Raw genomic sequence first — 18,584 nt, forward strand, 5'->3', positions numbered from 1 at the left:
TTCTGATGGATCCGACCGGATCCTGATGGAACCCTAATCCGACTGGTTCCTGCCGGTTGGTTAGGGTTCCTGAGGTCCGACCTCCATCGTGGTTCTGACCCCGCCCCTGCTGCGCTCCTCCAGGCTACCGCTGCTTCAAGGCGGTGATGTTCCTGACGGGCCTGATGTTCGGCTCCGTGGTCATCTTCCTGCTGTGCTACAAGGAGCGCGTCCTGGACACCCAGCTGAGCGTGGAGGCCTCGGTGGGCATCGGGCTGGGCATCGGCACGCTGTGCGGCCTGGTCACCATGCTGGTGCGCAGCGTGGGGCTGTTCATGGTGGGGCTGCTGCTGGGGCTGCTGGTGGGCGTGGCCACCCTGGTGGGCATGGCGGAGCTGTCCCAGGCCCCGTCGCGCTCCGTCTGGGTGCCGCTGGGCGTCCTGCTGGGCCTGGGCATGCTGTTCGCCGTGCTGACGCTGCAGTGGCAGCGCCTCTTCACCACGCTGTCCACCGCCGTGTTCGGCGCCGCCGTCATCACCGTGGCCTTGGACTACTTCCTGGAGCTGTTTGCGCTGCTGGTGTACGTCTACGAGCGGATCAAGGTGGAGCCGGGGAAGCCGGTGTGTTGGATGACCTGGCTGGTGCTGGGGGTGTGGCCGTCCCTCACCCTGCTGGGGGTCATAGTTCAGTGGAAGGTGACCGCCGAGGGATACTCTCACACTAAAGGTGAGGAACCGATCTCCCAACCTGAGCCAGGCTGCAGGTCGTCACCCTGATGTTGGTAAACTTCCTGTCTGTTCCTCAGTGATCATCAGCCGCCAGCAGCGAAGGATGCAGGTGATGCGGATTCGTCAGCGAGACGACCGCTATCGCAACAAGAAGAAGAAGAAGCAGCAACATGGCTCCTCCCACCATCACCAGGCCAAGCAGCTCAACGCCGAGCCCGCCTACCGCCGCAAGCCCAACCCCATCCGTCGCTACGACACCGACGTCCTGTCGCCGGTAGCCAGCGTCGCACGCCGTCTGCGTCCCAGCGGACGAAGCGTCTCCGTGTCTCAACTGTCTCTGTTGTCTTCCAGAGTTACATCCAGAGTTTCCGGGACCGGCAGGTCCAGGCGCAGCCCTTCCCCGGCCGGCTGGTAGGAGGCGCTCACGCTGTGGTGGAGATGGGCTACGACTGCGGCTCCGCCACCCCCCTCACCGGGGCCGCGGGGCCGCCTCTACGGGCCTGACCTCTGACCCCAGACCTTCACAGGCCTGATCAGGAGGAACTGACTACAGCCACTACACTCACCACCGGATTGACAGGCCACCTCCTGGTGTTGACCTCTGACCCTGCAGGCAGAATCTACCCACCTTTAAACTCTTTACAAAGTCTTGACACATGAGCTAGGCTAGCTGTGGCTAATGAGCTAAGCTAGCCGCTGGCTTTGTGACGCTAATCGCATGCAGACACTAAACACACACACACCACAGCTCCAACCCTGAAGGAACCCAATGACCCGGTTCTGAGCTTTCTGCCTCCATCTTCAGTCAAACATCGACTCCAGTGGTTCCACTGTGAACCCAGCTCAGGTTCTAACACCAGATCGGTCAAAGATCCGGGTCACCATCCAGCTCCGGGTCAACGACCAACTCTTGTTGATCATCCAACCAGCTCCTCAAGGAAGAAGCAGCTCAGCACCAACTTCACCTCTTTTCTTTCTGTGCCATCTTGACCTCAACGACCTTCGGAACCAGAAGAGACGTTTCCTCTCCCTTCGTCTCCCTTGGTGCTGGTCAGAACTCTGCTGCTGCCGCGTCAAACTGTCAGGTCAGCCAACCCAACCGCTCAGTTGGACACTTCCCTTCGGTAGCCATGGCAACACCAAGCCGGGTTGTGTTGAGAGCTCTGTTTACACTGGCACCTCAAAACACCTGGAAACTGGTTTCAAAGGCGTTTGGTCTGGAACCAGAGCTCCTCGAACTGCTCCAAACACGGTTAGCTTCTTATTTCATCTTTCAAACACCAAACTCACCTCAGCACCCATTCAGACGTCAAGTGGAACCGTCTTAGCAGAAGCTAACGTCTTAGCAGAAGCTAACGTCTTAGCAGAAGCTAACGTCTTAGCAGGAGCTAACGTCTTAGCAGAAGCTAACGTCTTAGCAGAAGCTAACGTCTTAGCAGGAGCTAACGTCTTAGCAGAAGCTAACGTCTTAGCAGGAGTTAACGTCTTAGCAGAAGCTAACGTCTGCAGCCTTCCTCGTCTTGGCTCTCAGTGTTTCAGCTTCTGAATTGGATTTTTTAAAATATATTTTAGAAAAAAAATCTGTGAACACTGAACCGCTAACGGGCTCCACTGCAGCATCTAGCATGGCAGCCATTTTGAATTTTGAAGCTAAAATTGCCAGGTTGAGTTGAAGTTGATTTATGTAAGCAAAACTTTAACACAGATGCCAAAACTTTATTTCATTGAAAACTTACCAGCCAAGTAAATTGAAACTTTGGAAGCTAAGTGTGCTAAATGTTTTCAAAGTTAGCAAAATTCTAAAGCGCTACATTAAACATTAGTTTTCTCTCTTTAGCCCATTAGCGTAGATATATCCACATCTAGCTTCTGCTAATAAGAAGCTAACATAAAGCTAGCGTTAGCCTCTTTGGGTTCTGATCCAGACTGCGGTGCCGGTGTGAACGGATGAATCGGACCAGCAGCCATCTGATTTCTCCATCGTGTTTTTCTTTATTTAGGGTGATGTAACATCTGTCTGGTAAAATGTGAAACTTTAACGTGTTTTTAGAGGAGAATGTGTACAGGAAGTGATGCGTTTACTGGGAGGAAGGAGCTGAACTGCATGAGACCAACTGGTTAGTTTCCTGCTGCCGTCAGGAAACCTGTACAGAAACACTCTGCACTTATTTAACGTCCAATGAAGACCTGCTGTATGGATGGATTTATTTATTGATTTATTTATTTTGCTCAGCAGAGGTTAAAGTGATCATGTTTTGAAAGACTCTGATCATAATTAAAGCATGTTCCTGCTCTGTTAAAACAATAAAAACATTACAATCATTTTATCAGCATCATAAAATCATCAGATTAATATCTGATCTTCAGCCCATTCATGTCCTGTAATATTAATGCAACAATCATTTAAACAACATTCAATCAATTATTTATTTTTACTGGTTGAATTCAAATTCAGAATACTTTACCAAAACAAAAATACAAATATTTAATCAATTTAAGTAAATTGTAATCTAATGAATTATTTAAAGTAGAGGAAAAATTTAGTTCATAAATATGTTTGTAAATGTGATCAATTTTAAAAATTACTCACATTATCTATATTTATCACTTATTTAAAAAAATAGAATAATAATTTATAAAGTTTGTTACATGTTAAAAGCATGAATAATTACTGCAGCTATTTTTCTACATAATTATTTCTTGTCATAAATCAGGAGGTTCATTTTTCAAGGCAGTCAGTGGGCGGGGCTAACTCTGCTCTGCGCATGGTGATTGGTCCGTGGTTTTGTTGCTATTCAGGTCAACCAATCAGATGTTGGGGTCAGTTTTATGTATTTCATGAAATATTGGATAATGAAGTTCAAAAAATAATGAATAACTATTGAATCAAATGTTTATATTCTTTATTGACATTTCTCCATTTTTATTGTCTTATTAAAAGATCACAGATATTAACATATATTTTAAGAAATGAACGGATTGTGGCACTTTTGATGCTCCATAATTAATCACGTTTAGTTGCCAGTTTAACGACAACATTTTCGTTTAATAATGGATGGAAATCTGATCATTAAACTAACAGGAACCATAAACTGATGTTTATGAAATAAAATAAAGAAATATTAAATATTAAAGTAGCTAGGATGAATTATTATTTGAGGCTAATATTCTTAAAATGCTAATATTTTCTTTAACAATCATTTCAACCTTTTCCTATAGAAATCGTTGTTATTACATATTTGAATCTCATATCAGTAAATAACTTTCGGATTATTAGCGGATGTTCCTGTCACGTTTCTCAGATCGTTTTCTTATGGAAATTCACCAGAGAAAAATGAATCGTTTCACTGCAGGATGAACTCAGCGCAGGCTAATGCTAATGCTAATGCTGTGTTTAGCTTGGTTTGATTATTTGAGTTGGTCAGAGCGCTGCGGAGCGGCGAGTCGTCTGTCCTCCCTCAGGTCCTCACATGATGTCCTGCTGGTGCTGCGTCGACTCGCTGACCACCTGGGGACAGAAACTCAAGTCAGGAGCAGCTCTGCTAAAGCTAATGCTAATGCTAATGCTAATGCTAACGTCATTTGTTCTGAGAGAACAACTACGGCAACAGGGTGGATTTTCTACATCGGGGTCTAAACGTTTAGTTTAGTTTTTCTGAGGCGCTCGGCTGTGTATCCAGGGAATCTTGAATCCAGACGGAAAAGTGAGACCAGGAAGGAAAAACGTCGTTTAGACATTTAGAGCAGAACTAACAGAAAATCAACCTGACCTGCTTCCAGGGCCGATCGATACAGAAGATCAGTTTAAAAGCCGATCAATTCATCAATGAAAGAGAATCTGTGACATAGATTCACTTTTAGTTTTAGTTCCTGACGATCCTCCAACCAGAGCTTAAAAAAACTCAGGTTTTGAATAGGCCACAGAGCATTCCCAGCCTGGAGGTCAGTGTGCATCTTTCTGTGTGTGTGTGTGTGTGTGTGTGTGTGTGTGTGTGTGTGTGTGTGTGTGTGTGTGTGTGTGTGTGTGTGTGTTGGTCCAGCGGTGTGTATCGGTTCTACCTCTCCGTCTCGGGTCTCGATGGTCTTGATCAGAACCGTTTTCTTGGAGTGGGTCTCTGCGGAGCGATGTGGCGGTTCTGGGTTGGTTTCTGCTCAAACAAACAGAGTCAGGACAGACGGTGCGTTCAGGGACCGGCGGTGCGTTCAGGGACCGGCAGGCGCTACGTACCTCTGAAGCTCAGTGTGGAGAAGCTCTGCATGGGCAGGGCGATCCTGGAAGAGACGGTGGTTAGAGTCGGGAGGTTCTGGAGGTTCTGGAGGTTCTGTGCGGGTTCTGACCTGCTCTCCTCGCCTTCCAGCAGCTTCCTGTAGGTGGCGATCTCCACGTCCAGCGCCATCTTGACGTTCAGCAGGTCCTGGTACTCCCTCAGGTGGCGCGCCATCTCGTCCTTCATGGTGGCGATTTCGGCCTCCAGCCGGGCCACCGTGTTCTGGAAGCCGCCCGCCTCGCGCCCGTGGCGCTCCTCCATGTCCCGCATCTGCCTCAGCAGGGACTCGTTCTGGACCGGAACCAACCGGGGAGAGACACACGGCAAGTTAACCACACAGATCCGGTTAGCTACAGAACCAGTTAGCTACAGAACCAGTCAATAGCTACAGAACCGGTTAGCTACAGAACCAGTCAGTAGCTACAGAGCCGGTTAGCTACAGAACCTGTTAGCTACAGAACCGGTTAGCTACAGAACCTGTTAGCTACAGAGCCGGTTAGCTACAGAACCTGTTAGCTACAGAACCGGTTAGCTACAGAACCTGTTGGCTACAGAACCAATCAGTAGCTACAGAACCGGTTAGCTACAGAACCAGTCAGTAGCTACAGAGCCGGTTAGCTACAGAACCTGTTAGCTACAGAACTGGTTAGCTACAGAACCTGTTAGCTACAGAGCCGGTTAGCTACAGAACCAGTCAGTAGCTACAGAGCCGGTTAGCTACAGAACCGGTTAGCAACAGAACCAGTCAGTAGCTACAGACCCGGTTAGCAACAGAACCAGTCAGCAGCTACAGAGCCGGTTAGCTATAGAACCAGTCAGTAGCTACAGAGCCGGTTAGCTACAGAACCTGTTAGCTACAGAACCGGTTAACTACAGAACCTGTTAGCTACAGAGCCGGTTAGCTACAGAACCAGTCAGTAGCTACAGAGCCGGTTAGCTACAGAACCGGTTAGCTACAGAACCTGTTAGCTTCAGAACCTGTTAGCTACAGAGCCGGTTAGCTACAGAACCTGTTAGCTACAGAACCTGTTAGCTACAGAGCCGGTTAGCTACAGAACCTGTTAGCTACAGAACCGGTTAGCTACAGAACCTGTTGGCTACAGAACCAATCAGTAGCTACAGAACCGGTTAGCTACAGAACCAGTCAGTAGCTACAGAGCCGGTTAGCTACAGAACCTGTTAGCTACAGAACTGGTTAGCTACAGAACCTGTTAGCTACAGAGCCGGTTAGCTACAGAACCAGTCAGTAGCTACAGAGCCGGTTAGCTACAGAACCGGTTAGCAACAGAACCAGTCAGTAGCTACAGACCCGGTTAGCAACAGAACCAGTCAGCAGCTACAGAGCCGGTTAGCTATAGAACCAGTCAGTAGCTACAGAGCCGGTTAGCTACAGAACCTGTTAGCTACAGAACCGGTTAACTACAGAACCTGTTAGCTACAGAGCCGGTTAGCTACAGAACCAGTCAGTAGCTACAGAGCCGGTTAGCTACAGAACCGGTTAGCTACAGAACCTGTTAGCTTCAGAATCTGTTAGCTACAGAGCCGGTTAACTACAGAACCTGTTAGCTACAGAACCTGTTAGCTACAGAACCGGTTAGCCACAGAACCTGTTTCTCCTCCAGGGAACACACAGGTCACTCTCTCATCTTCTGTCCAGATCATTTTGGTTGTTCATCAGAACCAACAGGAGGTTCTGAGGACGCTCCCGGGCCTGTGAAGTTCTAGTTCTACGTACCGTCCCTTTAAGGGAGTCGATCTCGCAGGTGTAGGCCTGGATCTGGTGCCTGAACTCCAGCGTCTCCTGGCGGGCCTGCTGCAGTGCCTGGTTGTTCTTACTGACGGCCTGGTTCAGGTCCGAAACCTGCAGAGACAGAACTCCGTCTTCATCTGCTCCATCAGTGCTGCCCTCTAGTGGTCGGGTCAGATACACATGCAGGTAAACAGGAAGCAGCAGGAAGTGGGTGACCTTGGACTTGTACCACTCTTCAGCCTCGGCGATGTTCTTGGCGGCGATGCCCTCGTACTGGGCCCGGATGTCCCTCAGCGCCGCCGTCAGGTCCGGCTTGGACATGTCCATCTGGACCTGGACCTGCGTCTCCTGCATCTGGTTCTGCAGCTCCCGGATCTCCTGCAGGGGGAGACGGTGAGTCTGCAGCTCGGACTAGGCGGGCTGGAGGAGGAAGAGGAAGAGGAGGAGCAGAAACCTCTTCGTGGATCCGCTTGAGGAAGGCGATCTCCTCCTGCAGCGTCTCGATGCGTCTCTCCAGGTCCAGACGGGCCAGAGTGGCGGCGTCCACGTCCTGCAGAACAAATCACACGTCCTCTGAGCGACATATTTAAACAGGAAGTCAAACAGGAGAAACAGGAAGTCAAACTTTAACGAGTCGAAAAAAGATGCTAGGAATCCATGCAAGAGAAAACTTCCTTTCAAATATCCAAAGAAAAATGAACTTTTCTGTAAAATGAAAATGTTAGCTGATAATTATTATGTTAGGATTTTATTGTTTCAGGAATAAAATGGAATCAAAAAGGATCCCGGACGAGCCCCCATGCAGAAATCAAACCAAACTAAAAGCCTCAAAATAACAAAAACATGTTGACTAAAGAAATGTAAACAAGCTCATTCTTTCAGTTATATTTGAAAATAAAAATATGAATAGAAAAGTGTAACAATAAAACCAGCAGAAAATCCGTTTATTATTCAATCTGATCAAGACTCACAGCTCTGAACGAAGCCAGGCTGTTCTCAGCTTCTTCCTTCTGGAGGATCTCCTCCTGCAGCCTGGACACACACACACACACACACACACACACACACACACACACACAGTGCTTCATTTGAGTCATGTCACCTTTAGAAACAAAATCTGAAACGTTTCTCTAAGAAATGAAATAAATGTATTTTATTCAAACTGCTGCAGTGAATGTGAAGGTTGACAGAACGGCGGCGTCTTTCTCTCCTTTTAGAGAAGAATTTAACATAAACATGATGAACTCTGGAGACACTGAAGCAGCTCTAATCTGTAACGTGTCACAACAGATTAGATGTTACTAATCTGTAATCTGTAACAGAGTCCAAACTAAAACCTTTTCATTTTTTCTTTTTACCCCTCCAGGGTATTTTTGTGGCTCTAGTGTCCCTGATATGACAGCAGGCTGACAGGAAACGGGGAAGACATGCGGCAAATATCGTCGGGTCCGGGAGTCGAACCCGCGACGGCCGCGTCGAGGACTGAAGGCCTCCAAATACGGGTCTCGCTAACCGCTACGCCACCACGACACGCCCACCTTTTCATTTCTCATTTAACAGGAAACGTTTAGCCAGGCTAAAGAAACTTTCCTAGAAACTCTGACAGCCTGACGTGAGATTAACCTGAATTCACAACATCCTCCCTGACCTTTGACCCCTGCTCCTCCCTGACCTTTGACCCCTGCTCCTACCTGATCTTGACCTTGTCCAGGTCGTCGGCCAGGTTGTCCCTCTCCACCTCCAGCCGGGCCCTGTGATTGGTCAGGACCTCCACCTGCCGGCGCAGCTCGTTCATCTCGTCCTGGTAGAGGTCGGCGATGCGTGGGGTCTCCCGGTCCCGGAGCCGCTGGACCTCCAGAACCAGCGCCTGGTTCTGCGTCTCCAGGAAGCGGACCTTCTCGATGTAGCTGGCGAAGCGGTCGTTCAGGTGCTGCAGCTCCGCCTTCTCGTTGGTCCGCGTGGCGAGAAACTCCTGGTTGAGGGCGTCCGCCAGGCTGAAGTCCAGCGTCTCCCCCAGGCCGCCGTAGCGCCCCGCCGACGGCCGGGCGGCCCCCAGGGACCCGGCGGACCCCAGGGGGCGGTAGGCCGGCGCCGCGGTGCCGCGGGTCACCTCGTACACCCTGGAGGTCACGTGGGCCCCTCCGGCGGCGGCGGGGCCCAGGAAGGAGCGGTTGAGGGACGGCGAGGCGTAGGAGCCGTGGCCAAAGGTGCGGCGGTAGGAGGAGGCGGAGCGGGCGGAGGAGGAGAAGGAGGCCATGATGGAGGCGCTGCAGCTGGAGCTCTGAGAGGGACCAACCGCCCCGGGGTATTTCTACTTACCCCCTCTGGCCCCGCCTCCAGCCTCCTGATGACATCAGCTCTTCATCGCCTCTCCTCTTCCTCACATTCAGGCCAAACTGGAGGCCCTGGGGCCAAACCGGCCTGCCGCAGCTCCTCCCGCGGTCCGAAAGGCTCCAGAGGGAAACATGGCCGACATGATATCAGTCACATGACAGCAGCTTTTATTCATTTAACAATAAAACCACCAAACTACCAAACTACCAAACTCCTCCTCTCTTCCTCCAGAAACTCTCCTGTTTTTTCACACCAAAGGAGAATTTCAGCTTTATTTTCCACCTTCATGCTTCAGATTAACGGCTGATCAGTTTCTGATCTATGATCAATAAAACACTGAAGGAAGCTAACGGGGTTAGCGCTCCGTCTGTCTGTCTGCCTCTCTGGTTCCAGAGTTTCTCCAGGCCTGTCTGTCGTCAGGACTTAACAATGTGAGGAAGCATCTCGTCTTCCTCAGCGCTGCCTTATAAAGGAAAAGCCTGCAGCAGCAGCAGCAAGGAACTCTGGGAGTTTTATTCTCTTCTATCAGACGGAGCAAAAACCATAAAACCTGTTTAAATGTTCAAGTTTATCGTTTGGGTTCAAAACCAAACTGATTTTTACTCAAGTTAAAAACATGGAGAAACATTTTCCTTCCATACAGCAGAAAGGATCTAAAGAATGAATAATAATAATAATAATAATACTAATAATAATATTAATAATAATACTACTACTACTAATAATAATACTAATAATAATAATAATACTAATAATAATAATAATACTAATAATAATACTACTACTAATAATAATATTAATAATAATACTAATAATATTAATAATAATAATATTAATAATAATAATACTACTACTAATAATAATAATAATACTAATAATAATAATTATTATTATTATTATAATACTAATAATAATAATATTAATAATAATACTAATAATATTAATAATAATACTACTAATAATAATGCTACTACTACTACTAATAATAATAATAATAATATTAATAATAATAATAATAATAATGGTAATTCTACATGGTTTTTGGATTTTAACCACCAAACATCTCTTGAAAGTGTTTCCTGTGAAATACAAGCATATTAACTAAATGTATTTATTTTAAACTCCATTTTGTTTCTGGGTTTGAAGGTTTTGATCCAGTTTGATCCAGTTTGATCCAGTTTGATCCAGAACCTGTCAGATCTACAAGAGAAGGAAAAGTAAAACCTAAAACCTGCAGCAGCTTCTGTGTTTCCAGTTCATCTCACATTTTTAGTTCTGAGTTTAAATTAATCAAACTGGGCTGAAAAATTGAGTCGTTATGATTCATTTGTCCAGAAATCGTTTGGAGGCAGGTCAAAGGTCACCTTCTCTAACTCCAGCTGGGTTCAGAGTCTGGATCCATTTGAATCTCAGTTTTATTCTTTAAAATCTGTTTTATGTTTTATTTTGCTCCAACATGTTGCTGTGATCTGATCGGGTTCAACGCTCCATCCTGCTGCTCTCACAGCTATTAATAGAGGCTGAGTGTGTGTGTGTGTGTGTGTGTGTGTGTGTGTGTGTGTGTGTGCATTCATCCCTCTGGTTTTCTTCAGAGCTGAAGAAGATGCGAGCTGACAGCTGAGGTAAACATCACCTTCTCTCCGCCTGAGCCTTCCTCCTCCTCCTCTTCCTCCTCCTCCTCTTCCTGTCCTTATAAGGCAGCTTCCTGTGATGATGAAGTGAGAACCGTCTGAGGATAAACAGAAATGTTCAAAGCAGGAGGATTACTGGTGGTTTGTGGTCATTTTCTCTTAAATAATGAGCAAACTTTCACAATGAAGGTGTTAATTTGACATTTTGACATATTTTTCTATCATTTGTTTGCTTGACTTGGATCCATATAAAGGTGGACTTCCTGATGTGTCCACCACACTGGGGAAGACATTTCAACTTGCCCCCAAAATACTCTGATCACATTTAATTCATGATGCAGCAAGGAGGAAAATTAAATGTTTCATATGCAGCTGTGTTTGTTTGGACAGATTATTCTATTAATAAATTATATAATTTATTTTTAAACTAGCCTTTTTGTTTAATTTAGTTATCTTTGTTTTGAAATTTAAATTTTGTTTATGATCTAAAACATTAAGTGTAATTTAAAAACTCAAAAACATCAGAAATCTGTTTTTCTCCTGATAACGTGCCATGTCACCTCCTGGCCGCTGGGTGGCGCTGAGGGTCTGTGATTGCAAACGTCGTTTATCTCTTTCCTCTGTCGCTGCGGTGGAGTTCAGACTTTGAAAGTGTAATTCATGCTGGTAAGCGTTATAAAAATGATTATCTAACGTGTGGGTTATGTGGGAGCTGTTATTTCCTCGCTGAAAGCCGAGTTGACTGGTCGGCAGAACAAGAAAAGCAGGAAAATCGGAGAGAGTCGCTTTGTTTTTCAGATTAGCTAGCCGGTGATTCCTTTATCGGACGCACCCCACTTTTCCTTTCAACTTAAATCTTAAATAGATTTTTATCATTTTAATCCACTTTATATTTATTGGTTGTGGCCTTCAGGTGGAAGTTTGTATCTGTTACCCCTAAAAAGTAAGTTTTTCAAGCTGTTTCATCTCCCCGGAGTCTAAGGCTCGTGACTCGGATCTGATGACCCTGCGCAGCTGTGATTCTGACTTTTATTGCTCTTTATTGGGTGTTTTTCAGACTTTAATCATGAAGAAAGAAGCAGTGCAGGCAGCAGCCAAGGAGTTTCTGCAGTTTGTCAACAGAGGAGTGTCTCCGTATCATGGTAAGGTCTGGGGAAAGGGCGATGTTTAGCATTTGGAAAAATCCGAGAGGCGTCACACTGAACCCCGTTCAGAAATGTCTGAATTTAAACACTTCTTTATTCTCAGCGCGTTTTAAAAGCAATAATTATTATCATTGTCACTTTCCTAACTCTTTATAGCTGCGTTTTGAACTCGGCAAACATTTTAGAGTAATTAATTCACAAGAAGCTGCCACATGCTGCTATTGAATTATCAGCTCAAAACCTAAAATAATACCTGAACTTTGACCCCAAATCCCAGAGGGGTTGAACATGAGAAGTTTTATCCAAACCTCTCCAACATCTTTGTAACCAAACTATCCTGTACGACCAGCGAGACAGGTTAGCGTGTTGTAATCATCATACAGCAGCAGTCTTCAGTCAGAGGCCTCTGCAGATGAGTTGGAACGCTGACTGCTACTGGAGCGCAGCCACAGCATCCCCATCTACAGAGACATTTAGCTTCCCTTTGGGGGAAATGCAGATTAATTTAACTGCATATGCTGATGATGATGATGATGATGCTTGCTGTCGTGTTAAATCGGTTGCCATGGTTTCTGAACATCAATCTGGAGTTGATGTCAGTCCAGAACGTTTTTAACCGTTTCGCTCTGCCACCATTTCAGGAGAACATAGATGTTTATTTATTAAAACAAGTTCCTCTTGTATCCATGGCGACAGCACTAACCTGACCTTTGACCCTAAGCCACAGCAGACTGGAGGTTCTGGTTGTGTTGCGGCTGCAGCAGAGCCTCAGTACTCTGTGTTTGGCTGACTCCATGTGTGGCGCCTCCTGCAGGTCAGGGGGAGTAACTGCAGCCTTTTGGACCGATATAGAAAAACATTTCTAGATTCTGCACCCGTTTCATACCAAGTTCTGTTGGGTTTGGGTTTTAGTTCCAGCTGATGGGTTTCTGAGAGTTATTAGTTTTCTCTAATAAAAACATTAGGATTATAAATATAAACGTCTGGTTCTGGTCCAGTCTGGTTCTGGTTCTTTTCCTCGTACAGTTTGACTTCCAGGTTAATCCTGGTGGTTGGTAGTTCTCAGCTCCAGGTTCTGATTGACCCGGTTGGGTTTGGTGGTGGCTCCAGCGGTTCTGTTGAGTCAGCAGGAAGCCGACCCGGTTCTGGTCCGGTGACTTTGAGCTCCAGATAAGATAAAGAAGGAACAGATGGGTCCCAATCTTCCTGCCCTTTGACCCTCTCTCTGTTCACCGTATTAATCACCATAGCAACGGCTTCTTCTTCTTCTGTGGTTTCCTGCAGTGGTGGAGGAGTGCAGACGGCGCCTGCTGGAGGCCGGTTTCACCGAGCTGAAGGAGACGGAGCAGTGGGACATCAAGCCGGCCAGCAAGGTGGGTCGGGGTCAAAGGTCAGGGAGCTAGCGGGTGGAAGCTAACAAAGATCTTCTCTGCAGTATTTTGTGACGAGGAATTTCTCCAGCCTGATCGCCTTCGCCGTGGGAGGAAAGTATCTGCCAGGAAATGGTTTCTCCATGATCGGAGCGCACACCGACAGCCCCTGCCTCAAGGTACGACCTCTGACCCCGCCCGTCCCATCGCCTCCACCAGGTGCTGCAGCTGCTTCCTGTTGCAGGTGAAGCCGCGCTCCAAGAGGACGAAGCAGGGCGTGCTGCAGGTGGGCGTGGAGTGCTACGGCGGCGGCATCTGGAACACCTGGTTCGACCGAGACCTGACGGTGGCCGGCCGCGTCATGGTGAAGGTAGTTCAGCCTGGGAGCAGCAGGGGGCGCCAGAGCTCCGGTCTGCTGCACTGTGACAGGAGGAACGTTCTTTATTCAGATTAATGGAAATAGAAAAGAAATTGTCTATTATTTATATAATATGGAGCCTCTAGGGAACATGGGGGATTTTTTTCTGTACTGGTCAGTTATGCAGCATAATTTAATAATTATAATAATAATAATAAGCATAATTTAATACTGTAAGCCTTTCTTATGGTGGGCGCCGTAATTTATGCTTTAATATAAGGTTATGTGAGGTTTTTCCATCAATGTTAGTATCTTTTTGTGAAATATCTGAAGTTTTATATCTTTCTGTAGGATAGAAAGGCACCATAAAAACCTGTAATATAAACAGAAACTTTCCGTAAGTAGGAAAGAAATAAAAATACATCCAAACTATATTTCTGAGTTATTATCGCGGGTAATAAATCATCTGACAGTTTTGATTGTGTCTCTGTTGTTCTAGTCTGAATGGTTTAAAGAGCTGCTTTCAGTTCCATCTTAGCCTTAACAGACATAAACATGCAGGAAAAAATAAATCGATTTTCAATCAGTGTTTTGCACCAAACAGTTAATAATAATAAACAAGTTTTCACTGAGGCTCTGTAAGAGCCATATGAATGAAATAAGTAATTATTGATATGACAGCAGCAGCGGCTTTGACACTTAGGTGTGTCGATGTGGGCGTGACGTCACCAGGTGTGAATGTGAAGGTCACTGACCTGCTGGCTTTGTGTGTATGAGGAAGCGGTGAGCGGGGCGGTCAGTCCTGGCAAAGTTTGGAGCCTGATCATCAAAATGGAATAAATCGATAATTGTGACGGAACAAAGAAAAGGTTTGGAGTTGATTGATAAACGAACAGGTTAGATTCCCCAAGTTAACCCAGTGCGGCCCTTTACCATCATTAGTTTGTCATGTTTTTAATAATATAACTTGTTTATTATTATTAACTGTTTGGTGCAAAACACTGATTGAAAATCGATTTATTTTTTCCTGCATGTTTATGTCTGTTAAGGCTAAGATGGAACTGAAAGCAGCTCTTTAAACCATTCAGACTAGAACAACAGAGACACAATCAAAACTGTCAGATGATTTATTACCCGCGATAATAACTCAGAAATATAGTTTGGATGTATTTTTATTTCTTTCCTACTTACGGAAAGTTTCTGTTTATATTACAGGTTTTTATGGTGCCTTTCTATCCTAAAGAAAGATATAAAACTTCAGATATTTCACAAAAAGATTCTAACATTCATGGAAAAACCTCACATAAAGTTTTATTAAAGCATAAAGTACGGCGCCCACCGTAAGAAAGGCTTACAGTATTAAATTATGCTTATTATTATTATGCTAATTATTAAATTATGCTGCATAACTGACCAGCACAGTTTTGCGAGGGAACGCAAAAGAAAAAAATTTCCCATGTTCCCTAGTAATTATGAAATATTACTAGTAATATTACATAAAACATCATCATAGGTGAACAAAAAATGTCCAAGAAATAGTTTTCTGTCATTATGAAAACAGATAAAACAGTAAATAAAAATATTTTCTTAACAATAATAATGAAGTAAATTAAAAGAAAACAAAAAAGTAATGATTAAAAAGAAATAATCTTTTTAATAAAAATAACAGAAACTTCTCCTGTTTTTTTCTCTTAATGTTGCAGGAATGAAAAATAAAGTAAAACTTGAGTTTTTTCCTGCATGACAAGTTGCTCTTCCTCCTCCTCTTCCTCCTCCAATTCCTCCTCTTCCTCCTCCTCTTCCTCTGCAGAGCGACGGCCAGCTGGTCCAGCGCCTGGTCCACGTGCCCCGCCCTCTGCTCCGGGTGCCTCACCTGGCCATCCACCTGCAGCGCGACGTGAACGACGCTTTCGGCCCCAACAAGGAGAACCACCTGTGAGCCCAACTCGGGACGGATACGGAACGTGAAGGTGTCTGTGATTTCCCAGCTGCAGTGAACGCACCGTGTTGGTTTCAGGGTTCCCATCCTCGGCACGGCGGTCCAGGAGGAGCTGGAGACCGGATCGTCTTCGTCTGGAGACGCTTCGTCTGCCGCCAACACGGTGAGTTCTTTACGACGCCTGGCCCGGTTCTGGTTCTGGTTCTGATCCTGGTTCTGTTTGGGTCCAGGCTGACAAGCACCACCCCGCCCTGGTCAGGGTTCTGTGTTCGGAGCTGGGCGTTCAGCCGGACTCTCTGCTGGACTTTGAGCTGTGTCTGGTCGACACGCAGCCGGCGGTGAGTCTGCTCTTCCTGTCGGTTACCATGGAGATCAGACATTCACGAGCCGCCATGTTGGCGCCGTCAGAAACGGGCCGGCCGCCATGTTGTCACCTGCTGTTGCTTATTTGAAATGTTTTGAGTGAAACAGTCAAACTAAACGTCACTGTGAGCAGGACGGCCTTTGATTAGGCCGCCGAAGGTTCGGCTGAATGAAAGCAATGAAGAAGAACTGGCTAGGCTGCATATTGAGTAGCTAAGCTAGCGCTACGCTACATGCTGGTACAAAACTAAAGCAGCAGGAATGTGTCTGAGTTGTCTGCAGGAACAAAGTCAATTATTATTATTATTATTATTATTATTAGACGTTTTATTTCATATATTTTTGCTCTGCAGCTGAATTAGTGCAGAATTGAAATGAAAGTCATTATTTTCTGCCGTATTGTGGCGCCCGCGGCCTCCTGGCGCCCGCGGCCTCGTGGCGCCCGCGGCCTCCTGGCGCCCATGCTGCGTGTGCTTTGGGCCGGCCCGTGCTGGTCCTGACCTCCAGGTTTCCCTGCAGGCTCTAGGAGGAGTCTACGAGGAGTTCATCTTCTCTCCCCGTCTGGACAACCTGCACAGCTGCTACTGCGCCCTGCAGGTCAGAGCCGGTACTGCAGCTGCAGCTCCACCCGCTGCAGAGCGTTTCCTCCATCTGCTCCGTCTTTCAGGGCCTGCTGGAGTCCTGCTGTGCCGACTCTCTGACCTCTGACCCCAACGTCAGGATGATCACTCTGTTCGACAACGAGGAGGTGAGTTGACTCGGCCGCCGACCTCTGACCCGACCCCCGGCCCCTCGGTGACCTCTGCGTCTGCTGCAGGTGGGGTCAGAGAGCGCCCAGGGAGCCCAGTCCAACCTGACGGAGCTGATCCTCAGCCGGCTGGCCGCCTCCACCCGCAACCCCAGCGCCTTCCAGCAGGCGGCGCCGCGCTCCTTCATGATCAGCGCCGACATGGCGCACGCCGTTCACCCCAACTACACGTCAGTCTGGTCATGGAATCGTTTAACGGCAACGGCTGGATCCGCTTTGCTCCAAACATTTCACCCGGACCGGGCTTTCAGGCAGCTGCTGGCGGAGGCAGCATCATGCTGCGGGCTGCTGGATCCAGTCTGTTGTTAACTAGGCAAATGTTGACCAACCAGCTGCTAACCTGGAGCTGTGCTTGTTTCCTCAGGGAGAAGCATGAAGAAAACCACCGGCCAGCTTTCCACAAGGTCAGTCTGTATCCTGATTGGCCGCCTCACCGTCCAATAGGAACAGCTTTTACTGAAGGCCTCTCTGCTTTCAGGGCCCAGTCATCAAGTTCAACAGCAACCAGCGCTACGCCACCACCGCCGTCACCGCCTGCGTGGTCCGGGAGGTGGCGAGCCGCGTCGGAGTGCCGCTGCAGGTACACCGGCTTCCTGTTAGCCACACCGGCTTCCTGTTAGCCACACCGGCTTCCTGTTAGCCACACCGGCTTCCTGTTAGCCACACCCACTTCCTGTTAGCCTCAAAGCTGATAGATCACATGTCACATCTACATCAGTTAACCTGAACATCCTGAACCATGATGGAGCTAGCTGGAGCTAACAGCTATGCTAACTCGCTAACTTTCTTAGCTCTATATCTGCACTGAATTCACTTCATTAACACTTTCTACAGAACGGTCTAAATAAAGTAAACTGTAGACATGGAAGCAAAGACAGAAACAGTGGATGAAATCAGCTCAGACCGCCTGCAGTTCACCCTAACGACCACTAGAGGACAAACTAACCCATGTTAAATCCCTGGAGTCCTTTCAGAATAAGACTTCCTGTCTGTGTGGCCCCCTACAGGATGTGATGGTGCGTAACGACAGCCCCTGTGGGACGACCATCGGCCCCATCCTGGCGGCGCGGCTCGGCGTCCCCGTGGCCGACATCGGAGCGCCGCAGCTGGCCATGCACTCCATCCGGGAGATGTGCTGCACCTCCAGCGTGCTGCAGAGCACCGCCCTGTTCAAGGTGACCGGTTTCTGGGTTAAACAGCTGAAAGCTCAGCAGCCGTTTTGACCTGATGGTGTTGCCGTAGTAACTCAGTAAATAACCTTTCTTAAACATGTGTAATCTCCTAAATGAACCCGATGCCTGGAGACTCATAAATGTTTCCATGCCTCTCATGGCTGCTGGAACATGTCACAGTTTTCACACCTGACTATGTTTTGTCTTCTGGATGTTTTCCTGCCACTGTCCGTCTGGTAGTCAGATGGAGGATGAAGGAGTTTCAGACTCGGAGCAGCTGGTTTAGCTGATGATCACGTGACCTGCAGTCAGCCTGTGTTTGTGTTAAACAACCAGCCGTTGTCTGGGAAACAGACGTAAACAACCATGGCCTCCCATTTGGTGGCAGATGGAGATCCTCACTCAGTTTAGCCTGATGGGGGTTCATCTCCACTTCCTGTGGCTTTTCTATCCACTTCCTGTTGTTTACCACCACTTCCTGTCTGCTTGGTCCCCAGGGTTTCTTTGAGCTGTTTCCGTCCATCAGGAACTCTCTGGTCGTCGACTGAGGACAGGACGACCTCGGCTCTCCACTTCCTGTGGATGACAGGAAGTGACTCTGATTTTATCTGAAAGATTTTATTGATCAGCTTCAGAAATAAAGTTGATGAATCTGGATCAGTCTGGGTGTTTTTATTTTAGTTGTGTCTGTTTCTTCCTCCTCAGCAGCTGCAGGTTGAGGCGATGCTGCAGCCAGCAG

The 18,584-nt window shown here is 47.1% G+C and overlaps 3 protein-coding genes across 5 annotated transcripts in view; 2 read left to right on the top strand and 1 right to left on the bottom strand.

The window, feature by feature from the left end:
* The window catches only part of tmem198ab (transmembrane protein 198ab), an 11,679-nt gene extending 8,645 nt beyond the window's left edge, over positions 1-3,034 (top strand). For both annotated transcript variants that reach the window (XM_032556315.1, XM_032556316.1), the window contains exons 3-5: positions 124-705; positions 785-981; positions 1,059-3,034. In XM_032556315.1, coding sequence (XP_032412206.1) covers positions 124-705; positions 785-981; positions 1,059-1,211 — 932 coding nt within the window. In that variant the 3' untranslated portion in view covers positions 1,212-3,034. The remainder of the gene's footprint in view (positions 1-123; positions 706-784; positions 982-1,058) is intronic.
* Positions 3,035-3,593: 559 nt separating this feature from the next.
* LOC116715682 (desmin-like) lies at positions 3,594-9,089 on the bottom strand. The gene is made up of 9 exons (XM_032556295.1): positions 8,417-9,089; positions 7,697-7,757; positions 7,180-7,275; positions 6,942-7,103; positions 6,711-6,836; positions 5,046-5,266; positions 4,936-4,979; positions 4,767-4,855; positions 3,594-4,215 (listed from the first exon to the last, which is right to left on the bottom strand). The coding sequence occupies exons 1-9, from the start codon at positions 8,980-8,982 to the stop codon at positions 4,174-4,176; spliced, it is 1,407 nt and encodes a 468-aa protein (XP_032412186.1). The 5' UTR covers positions 8,983-9,089; the 3' UTR covers positions 3,594-4,173.
* Positions 9,090-11,236: 2,147 nt separating this feature from the next.
* dnpep (aspartyl aminopeptidase) lies at positions 11,237-18,502 on the top strand. Of its 2 annotated transcripts, XM_032556293.1 has the most exons (16): positions 11,256-11,356; positions 11,604-11,633; positions 11,748-11,832; positions 13,120-13,208; positions 13,271-13,384; positions 13,450-13,575; positions 15,374-15,498; positions 15,581-15,665; positions 15,733-15,840; positions 16,385-16,462; positions 16,533-16,613; positions 16,683-16,843; positions 17,038-17,077; positions 17,152-17,253; positions 17,681-17,848; positions 18,343-18,502. In XM_032556293.1, exons 3-16 carry the CDS (start codon positions 11,757-11,759, stop codon positions 18,391-18,393), a joined length of 1,404 nt encoding a protein of 467 aa, XP_032412184.1. In that variant the 5' UTR covers positions 11,256-11,356; positions 11,604-11,633; positions 11,748-11,756; the 3' UTR covers positions 18,394-18,502. The 2 variants fall into 2 exon arrangements, with proteins under 2 accessions (XP_032412183.1, XP_032412184.1); XM_032556292.1 differs by lacking the exon at positions 11,604-11,633 and having other exon boundaries at positions 11,237-11,356.
* Positions 18,503-18,584: the final 82 nt, after the last annotated feature.

Source organism: Xiphophorus hellerii, chromosome 24 (assembly GCF_003331165.1).
Source record: "Xiphophorus hellerii strain 12219 chromosome 24, Xiphophorus_hellerii-4.1, whole genome shotgun sequence".
In the NCBI taxonomy this organism is placed as follows: Eukaryota; Metazoa; Chordata; class Actinopteri; order Cyprinodontiformes; family Poeciliidae; genus Xiphophorus; species Xiphophorus hellerii.

What these genes read in the sequence shown, in the direction of transcription:
- LOC116715682 (XM_032556295.1), bottom strand. Translation starts at nt 8,982, where the DNA reads ATGGCCTCCTTCTCCTCCTCCGCCCGCTCCGCCTCCTCCTACCGCCGC. An exon ending in TCGACTCCCTTAAAGGGACG is followed by an intron (nt 5,267 to 6,710) that starts GTACGTAGAACT and finishes GTTCCGGTCCAG; the next exon opens with AACGAGTCCCTGCTGAGGCA. An exon ending in CTCCACACTGAGCTTCAGAG is followed by an intron (nt 4,856 to 4,935) that starts GTACGTAGCGCC and finishes TTGTTTGAGCAG; the next exon opens with AAACCAACCCAGAACCGCCA.
- dnpep (XM_032556292.1), top strand. An exon ending in ACATCAAGCCGGCCAGCAAG is followed by an intron (nt 13,209 to 13,270) that starts GTGGGTCGGGGT and finishes TCTTCTCTGCAG; the next exon opens with TATTTTGTGACGAGGAATTT. An exon ending in TGGTCGACACGCAGCCGGCG is followed by an intron (nt 15,841 to 16,384) that starts GTGAGTCTGCTC and finishes GTTTCCCTGCAG; the next exon opens with GCTCTAGGAGGAGTCTACGA.